The sequence below is a fragment of the Quercus robur genome, chromosome 12 (genome assembly GCF_932294415.1).
Source record: "Quercus robur chromosome 12, dhQueRobu3.1, whole genome shotgun sequence".
NCBI lineage: Eukaryota > Viridiplantae > Streptophyta > Magnoliopsida > Fagales > Fagaceae > Quercus > Quercus robur.
Window position 1 is genome coordinate 31,620,758 of NC_065545.1, and position 9,824 is coordinate 31,630,581.

The 9,824-nt window shown below is 35.9% G+C and overlaps 1 protein-coding gene across 1 annotated transcript; it reads left to right on the forward strand.

Moving 5' to 3' along the window:
- The first annotated feature begins 7,910 nt into the window (after positions 1 to 7,910).
- LOC126710353 (probable xyloglucan galactosyltransferase GT19) lies at positions 7,911 to 9,749 on the forward strand. Its single transcript, XM_050410771.1, has one exon. It carries the CDS (start codon positions 8,201 to 8,203, stop codon positions 9,539 to 9,541), a length of 1,341 nt encoding a protein of 446 aa, XP_050266728.1. The 5' UTR covers positions 7,911 to 8,200; the 3' UTR covers positions 9,542 to 9,749.
- The last annotated feature ends 75 nt before the right edge of the window (positions 9,750 to 9,824 follow it).

Here is a 9,824-nt window from a genome sequence, read left to right on the forward strand (position 1 = left end):
TGGAGGGAAAGCAGCGCAGGGATTGAAAGAGTGGGGGGATTTGAGTATTTGACAACTTGGGCCTGTGTGTGAGTTGGGCCCTTGTAGGTGTAGCTTCCAATGACAAAAGAAAAGGCTTGGACGCCTGGGAATTTTGAAGACTAGAGTCTAGATGTATAGATGAAATTCTAGGGATCAAGGAAAAGATACAAGTCTGATCCACAAAATGTTGGTGGTATAGTGTAAACCCCATTGTGTGTTAGCTTTTAAACCACAACCTCTCTGCCTCTCTTTGCTTAATCTTGTTCACAAGACAGTGTGGATATGGGCCAAGGAAATGACATTCTCTTTGGAGCAATCATAGCATGGGTTAGCCCAAATGCATACGGTTAGTTGAAAAAAAAAAAAAAAAAATCAAAGGACCACAAATATGGATTGTGGATCAAGCCTAGGACGCCTGGACATATGTTGGCAATACAATTACGTTGAAGTTGTGAAGATTGACCCATCTGTAATGTGTGTCGAGAATCTTGAGATGTTGACAGATCTTAAGGTATTATTACCAACCTCCTAGTTTACTACTTCTGGAAGAGGTTATGGGCCTTAAGGGCTTGAAAGTTTAAAGTCCTTATTATCAGGTTGTGACTCAGCTTGTAAGTTCGGTTGTGTTTCGAGAGTAGTGCATACTGTAAGGCCCACGAGTTGTATAAATGGTTTTAAAGGAGAATAACTCTGGTACTGTTAATCTATATGCTTGTTCTAGAAGGCTCCTGCTAGCCATATTGTATGATGGCTATTTTTTGTGTTGCATTATTGAATTTTGCTTTAGGCTTAGCAAAATGGAAAATTATAATTTGCCAACAGTGAACACTTTTCTTTCTTTTCAGAAATCAAAAAAAGCTTTTCAAGCTGAAGTGAATTATTGCTAAAAATATAGGCAACATGGGAAAGTAAATTTTTTTTTTTTTTTTTTAAAAAAAAATCTATTGTTTGATCATTAGTATACAATGAATCCTATACTTTTAAATGAGAGACTTTTTGCCTGTTTGGTACGTGTGTTTAAATAACAATTTTCAGTTTTTTTGAAAATATGTGTGGATAAAAAAAGTGTGTGGAAATTACGTGTAATGTTATTTAAAAACTGAAAACATGTATTTAAACTTGCGTACCAAACAGGGCCTTTAAATCCTAGTCATTTATAAATGTATTATTCATCTAAAAACCTCCAAACAAATCCCACCTTCACACTAGGAATGACAACGGGTCAGGTTTGGGCTGGGTTTTTTGATACCCAGACCTGGCCCGTTTAATAAACGGGTCTTTTTTTAGCCCCAAACCCGGCCCGTCAGGTCTTCGCGGGTCCCGTCCGGCCACTTCTGGGCCTATTCCATGGCCGCCCAATCCAACCCAATCTTATTTTAAAAAATAAAAAATAAAAAAGAACCCCAAACACAAACACAAACACAAATCAATCAACACTGTTATCAGTTAAATCCTCAAACTCCTTTTATCATTTATGGAAGAAACAAAACTCCGATTTTTACATTTATGGACAGATTTTTACATCAACACAACATTCACTCTGATTTTACATATTGAATCCTCAAACAAATACCCAAAAAAAAAAAACTACTAAGAGAGGAACAAAACTCCATTTATCGTTTATGGACAGATTTTTACATATTAAATCCTCAAACAAATACCCAAAAACAAAAACTACCGAGAGAGGAAATGAACCCAAAAAAAAATGAACCAAAAAAAAAAAAAAAAAAGAACTCAGACCACTAAATCTCTCTTCAATCTAACAATCACAGGCTCCTCTGCGATAAAAACGGCAACCACCATGAGATTTGTGCTCCTCCACAAGGGTGAGGGTGGGTCGGTGAGTGAATGAGAGTGAGGTTAAGGATGAGATGTGAGTGTTTGAACCTGATTTGTGACTTTGAGAGTCTTGGTGGAGCCGACTAAGGAGAGTGAGAGACAATGAGAGTGAAAGTCAGTAAGGGAGGCGGCTGCGTTGAGAGAAAAATGAGAGAAATGAGTTTTAAGTTAGGGTTTGTGATATATATATATATATATATATATATATATATATAGGTAGGTTTTTTGTAATTTTATATTTAAGCTAACCGAGTCGAGTTGGGTCCGAGTTCGGGCCGGGTTTTTGCCAAAACCCGGACCCGACCCAGACCCATTTCGGGTTTCTGTTTTTTAAAACCCAAATCTAACCCTATTCTTCATCAAACCGGGTAAAACCCGACCCATTAGAGTCGGGCCAAGCCGAGTACCCGCAGGTCGGGTATAAATTTTCATCCCTACTTCACACATGAAACGTACGAAGCAATGTTATAGGGTGGAGGGCCATGGCCCCCCCAAAATTTTGAATTTTTTTTTAATAAATATATATATATATAATTATTTTAATGTTTTCAAAATTTAGTTTACAAAAATTAAAGTTGGCCCCCTCAAATATTTGAATTAGTCCAATGATGCTCCTAAAAAAAATAACTGGTCTAATAATTATAAAGATATAACTTTATTTTTCGCAATTCTATATTTTTATTGTAAAATGTGCTCTTATATTTGTTAAATATTTGATAAATTTTGGCACCAAATATGTTTGAATTTATCTTTTCCAACCCATTATGTGGCGATTAACAAATTATTGAGGCATTAAAAAAAAATCTTGTTACTAAAACTACACATGAAATGTTTCTTTAGTTGCTACATAATAGGTTAAAGCAAGATAGTTTCAAATATGTTTGGAGTTTAACTTATTCCTCCAAATTTTAGATTATTCATGTTTTTGAAAATTTCATTAGTTCAAATAAATGATTTTTTTACAACTTGATGATTTGTATTGAAAATGAAACTTTTTAAGAATTTCACTATAAAAATGGTAAAAATGAATTTTATTTTATGAAAGATTGCCATCAAACATAATTTTGATTGAAAATAGTTTTTTTTTTTTTTTTTGTTGGGTGTGTGTATATATATAACTTATCAAATAAAAAAAGTGTATGTATATGCGTATATATAATAATGTGCGTACCCAAAATATATGGTTGTTGGGCTTAACCTCTACTTGGGCTCACAATCTATTTGTTTTGTGGGCTTTTGGGTTTCCTACTGTGGGTGGTTCTATGCTCGACAGACCCAAATACACTCATATCTCCTCAAACTTTTCTCTCTCCCTCACAGAATCACTCATTTGCTCTCTTTGAGTGTTTTACTCTTTTTCCTTAGTATTCTTCCCAGAATTGCCTTAGTGGGAATGCCATGATTATCTTTGATTATAAGTGGAAATGATGGTCCAATTCCATCGTGTTTAAGTGGGTGTTTAGGTGGGCGAGGTGGTAGTGGTATTGGAACTGATTCCCACCTTCAAGAGCCTGCTCGGCAACAATATCACTTAGGGCAACACCGGGAAGCCGAGACGTTGTTTTGCAAAGCAATCACACACCTGACCAAGTTAAGATTGATTAGGTGTGATCCGCTTTCGACGCTCCAAGTGACATTGTCCCGTTATGTTTATTGGGCTCATACTAGGTCTTAAGGAGTGCCTGGGTCAAGGTCATGAGTCTGATGGGGAGAGGCCAGGTGTTACATCCCAAAGTCAGGGCCCAAGGCCCAAAGGGCCTAGGTCTCTATCCCACATAGTGTTACGGGGCTAAAGTCCGAGGCCCAATGACCCCGGGGCATCCCCCATACAAATAAAAAAGTGTGTGTGTGAGGGTTGTCTTAATAAATATATTAGTGCTGCAACTTGGCCCCCCAAACAAAGATTCCTAGTTCCGCCCTTGAATGTACATTCATAAAAGTCTAGGGTTTAAAGTGTCTCATTTAAAAGTTTATAACATGTCTCACTCATATAACTATTGGGGTTTTTGTTGTACTTTTACCAATAATTTAGTATCCCTCTAGAGTGTATTTGTGTATTATGTATTATGTATCTAAAAACCTCCAAACAAATCCCACCTTCACACACAGTGGTGGCTCCTGGATTTTTTTGTAGGGGGGCAAGTAGAGTTAGGAATTTGTCGTAAGGGGCAAGTAAAAAAATAAATTTTTTTTTTTTTTTTTTTTGTACAACTTTCATATTATATACATTATACAATAATCTAAAACAGTATTCTAAATATAATTTAGTATAAATATTGGAAAGACAGCAGTCATTGAATGCATAAACAAATATAATCAAATAACTAATCATAGATGTGGTCAGTTTCTTGGAGATGGACTAACATTAAATGTGAAACTAAGAAAAAAAATAGTAACTGATATAAGTTTTTACTTTTGAAGTGTATGACTTCTTAACCATACACGTGGTCAGTCTCTTGAAATTGGAGTAAGCATTGAAAGACTTCTTGGATTTGGAAATCTATAGTGTATCTATCAAACAACTTGATCAAATAGAGAGAAAAACTAAGAAAACATAGAAGAGAAAAAGAAAGATAGCTAGAGAGAATGATGAAAGAATAACAGATATAGATACAGATCTGTTAGTTATAACAGTGGTGTACTTTTTTGTTGGCAAAGAAGAAAAATGCAAGGAAAAACGACTTTATTATGCTGTCAATTAAGCCAAAGTCCCAAGGAAAAAAAAAGTTTTTTTTTTTTTAACAAATGATAAAAAATTTGAAACATTTTTTTTCTTTCTTCTAAAATAATTATTTTAAGAGTAATGCGATTGACATAACACCTTCACAACAAAACCTAGGTGGCAAGTTGTTAAAGGTAGGAAAATAGTAATGTCAATTGTGGTTCCTAATAAATACTAGTTACAACTTGCCACTTAACCTTTATTATTAAATTATTGTGAAAATACTGTGAAAGTAGCATTAAGATGGTCATATTCAAACTTATATATATCAACTGGGCTTTAAAAAAATTAGGTTGAGGGGGTTCAAAATTTTATTTTAAGGGCTCAAAAAAAAATTATTAAAAATTATATATATATATATATATATATATATTTATATATATATATATATAAAATTGGCCAGGTCAGGGGGTTCATTAATGAATACCCTGGCCTTAAGGTAACGTCGCTCCTGTTCACACATGAAAGGTACATTCATAAAAGGCTAGGGTTTAAAGTATCTCATTTAAAAGTTTATAATGTGTCTCACTCATAAAATTATTGGGGGTTTTGTTGTACTTTTACCAAAATTTATTATCCCTCTAGAGTGTTTATCAAAATTGGGCCACTTCATTTAAAAGTTCAAACCTAATGTTGCCCAAGCTAGTAAATATTCAAACCTAATGTGGGTATCAACCCAATGTTAAACATTTTGGGTTAAGGGTTGATAAGGAACGCACTATATGAGTTCAGTATAAGTTTGGCCTAGACACAATTCACCTATTATTGTTAATTAGATCCGATCTTTTGAGGACACCTGAGTGGTGCACTCAATGAATTTGAAAGATGGATTGTAAATTTAAAGATCCCAAATTTCATGCATCACACTTAAACCCTAATAGAAATGCATGAAATTAAAATTGAATTGGAATTAAACTTTATTTATTGGTAAATTTCACATTTGGTCCCTATAATTTAGTGTGAGTACGATTTTAGTCCTTCAAATATAAAAAAGAGAACAATTTAGGACTTCCATTATCATCCATTTTTTTGCTTATGCAAATAATACCCCTTCAATCCTTCTATTTCACGTAGCAAATCACATCTCGAATATAATTAGATGGGATTGAAAATAGATATCAATAATAAATGCTTTTTTTTTTTTTTTTTATGAACAATAATAAATGCCGAGATAAGTGGATTTGCACTTTGTACAAAATCTTACGTCAACCCTTTATGTGCTAACCAAGACAATCCCCGAGTTGTTCATTTCCCTCATCATTCGAGGGTAATCCTTTCAACAGATCTTTGTGGTTGTATAGGTACACCTAGTAAAATTAGACCTGGACCCAATAACTTGCTTGATCTCAAAGAAAAAATTATAGGTACGTATAATGATTTTTTGACTTGTGGAAAGAACATGTCAGCTCATACTCGACTTGTTGAAACAACAAGTTAGGTCAAGTCGACTAGCAAGTCACGTGGGTTGACTCATTTTTCTCAAATGAAATTATTTCGGCTTAAAAAAAAAAAAAAAAAAATACTTTGTGCAAATGTGTTTCACACTTTCACCTCTAACTTTATATATTTCCTTATTTTCTAAGTTCTTTACTTGTCACAAAGACTCGTAGATTTTTTTTTCTTCAAGAGATCGACGTTTTAAGGGTCTATTTGGATAGAACTTATTTTGCTGAAACTGAAAACTGAAAATTGAAAACATTGTAGCAAAATAATTTTTAAATATATAAATTGTACCGTGAGACCCATTTTTAATGAAAAAGTTGATAAAAAGTAGAATTTGTGAGACCTGTAAACATTGCATAAGTGCACTGTTCACAAAAGACCGGGTCAACAGTTGCTGCTGAAGAAAAAAAAAAAAAAAAAAAAAAAAAAAAAAAATAGAGAAAACTCGTTAAACGCAGACGCAACACGTTTAAGTGCTATCCAAACCAACACTAAGACTTCAGTTTAATTACCTTGAACAGTATAAGTTCAAGGATTTAAATATTATTTAGCTTTTTATTTTGAGTGTTTTTATATATTTTTTCTCTTATTTTTTATTAAAAAGAAGATATTATCAAGTCTCTTTTTATTTTTTTTTCGTATGTGAAAAGTACAAATGATACCAGGATGACCTAACCCTCAAGGACGGTGTAAAAGTCATTTGTTTTGCAACCTATTTAGGATGATCCATTTTTTTTTACCCCAAACCCTATCGATCCAACCTGTTTGTCAAGTTATGTAGCGGGGATAGTTATGGGGCTCAATCTTTCTAGCTGAGCAATCGCAGTTTTGGTTAACAAGGGCCAGTCAGTGATGCTGAAATGGAGCTAATAAAACGGTTGCAGGCTCGGCCCTTTCGAATAGTATTGAGCCCAGCTTCTCCTTGGGCCGATATGTCTTTGTTAAAAACCTTATAGTCCTGTCCAACTTCTGATCGTGACAATTAGTGCTCCTCCAATGAAACAACTTTTATTGGTCCAATTGTCCCACACCACGTAAAGCAAAATACATTAGAGAAATGCTATGTCTACAACATTTCTACAACATTTTTACAACAAATCCTAAGTGGCAAGTTGTTACTGGTTGTTTTTGTTGGGGCAAAAAAGTAATCTTAGTGTTAGTTTTAAATTTGAACCAATAACAACTAACCACCCATGATTTGTTGTAAAAATGTTGTAAAAATGTTGTAGACGTAGCATCTCTCAATACATTATTGTGATCCAACGAGGATTCCGGACGTGACCTTTTTATTTATTTGATAAAAAAGACTTGAATTTCATTAAATAGAAGTGAAATAAATTAACACCATTAAATAATGTTAAATCCTGTTTGTAAAAGTTCACATACTTGTCTCGTGTAAAAAGAAATCCCAAGCGTGATTGATGCCACATGAGATCACCGACTAGTACAGTACGTTATTAAAATTTTTATTTTGGTAAACCAGTACATTATTAAATACACTTTAACAAACACAACACCTCATTCAATATAGTCAACATGCTTACAAGCATATGCACCTCACTGACCCCACACAATATACTATAAAAAAAAAAAAAAACGCCTCCAACTGGACCAACCTCACAATGTCCCAAAACAAAATTTACTCAACTTTTCTTTTCTCAAAAGATTAAAAATTTAAAAAAAAAAAACCCAAAAATAATATTTAACGGTAAAAAAAATTAAAAGTTTAAAGAGAGAACTAAAAAAAGTAAGAAACGCCGCCGCATTGGGTGGATAGTGGAGCCCCCACGAGCCGTTACCATCTTCCACCGACAATGTTGGGTCAAATCCCACTAGTCCACCCCATTTCCACAGTTAAAATTCTCTCTCTCTCTCTCTCTCTCCCCTAAAAGTTCCAACTTTTTCCAGTTCATCCACAAATATCTCTCTCTATGTCTCCCCCTCTCATTCTCAACAGAAAGAAGGTTAAAAAAGACATGGCAATTTGCAATTGTGAAAGAACAAAACAAAAGAACAGAAAAATACAAATTTGATATTACTGTGCCACCCACAAAATAAACAAAGATCCAAAACCAAAACCATCATATGGCCTGAGTGGCCTTCTCTCTCTCTCTCTCTCTCTCTCTCATCCAAATTTCCCAAATCTTAACCCCAAACACCTTCTCCAACACCCCCATGGCCTCCTCCATTCCCACAATTCTCACTACCCTTTTCATCTTTCTCCTCAAATCAACAATTTCACAACAAATCAACACAAACCCAAAAGACCCAGATTGTACTGACCGTTGGATCCACATCAGACGCCTCCCCTCGCGTTTCAACACCGATCTATTATCAAACTGTTCAGAATACCCACTCTTCGATGATTTCTGTCCTTACCTTCCAAACCACGGCCTTGGCCAAAGGACTCATTCCAAGTCCCACAGTTGGTTCCGCACAGACCCGTTGATGCTCGAACTCATCTTCCATCGTCGGATGCTCGAGTACCCTTGTCTCACACCTGATCCCAACTCCGCTAACGCCGTTTATCTCCCTTACTACGGTGGCATCGACTCTCTCCGTTATCTCTACGGCCCTGACGTTAATTCCAGCGTGGAACACGGCCTCGAGTTGTTCGATTTCGTTAAGGAACAAGATAGTCCCAACGTTTGGGCTCGACACAAAGGCCACGACCATTTCTTAGTCATGGCTCGACCCGCGTGGGACTTGTCGCAACCTTTGTACAAAGACCCTCCTGTTTGGGGTACTTCGTTTCTCGAACTCCCTGAGTTTTATAACGTTACGGTGTTGACGTTTGAGGCTCGAGCTTGGCCTTGGCAAGAACGTGCGGTGCCTTATCCGACATCGTTTCACCCACCAAACCTCTCGTTGTTGGAGTCGTGGATACACCGCGTGAGGCGGTCGAGAAGGTCGACACTGATGCTTTTCGCCGGTGGTGGCGGTGTCGCGGCCACCCGGAATATTCGGCGGAGTATTAGAGATGAATGTGGGAATGATACAAGTAGTAATGCTAATAATAGTAATGGGTACGTGAAGTTGTGTGAAATTGTGGATTGCTCAAATGGGATATGCGAGCACGACCCGATTAGGTACATGAAGCCAATGTTAGAAGCGAGCTTTTGTTTGCAGCCACCAGGGGACACACCAACGAGGAGGTCCACGTTTGATAGCATTCTGGCCGGTTGTATTCCGGTTTTCTTCGAGGAATTGTCGGCGAAAATGCAGTACAAGTGGCACATGCCGGAGGAGGAGTACGAGGAGTTCTCGGTGTTTATACCAAAAGAAGAGGTGGTATATAAGGGGCTGAAGATTTTGGACGTGTTGATGGGTATACCTAGAGATAGAGTTTGGAGGATGAGGGAGAAAGTGTTGGAGTTAATGCCAAGAGTTATGTATAGAAGACATGGGAGTTCGGTGGATTTAAGGACCAAGAAGGATGCATTTGATATTGCAGTTGAAGGTACTTTGCAGAGAATTAAGTCTAGGCTTCAAGACCGTTCAGTGACTTTTAATTAATCAGATGATACCATGATAGATTCTGTTTTTATTTCTTCTCTGTATATGTAATTTATTGTTGTTGTTTTTTTTTTTTTTTACTTACCTTTTTGTTTTAATTTACTTCTATCTCACGATATTCACTGCCGAAGTAACAGCAGGGAGAATTATACCACTGTATCTCAATTTGGTAGTAAGTAACAAGAAGATTTTGTTTTGCTTCTGGTAACTTTATGGTGTTTTTCATTTATTTGTGTGGATTTCAGATATTGTAACTCATTGGTAAGATAAGCTGTGATTTCAG

Excerpts from the sequence above, each read along its gene's own strand:
- LOC126710353 (XM_050410771.1), top strand. The coding sequence starts at position 8,201 with ATGGCCTCCTCCATTCCCACAATTCTCACTACCCTTTTCATCTTTCTC.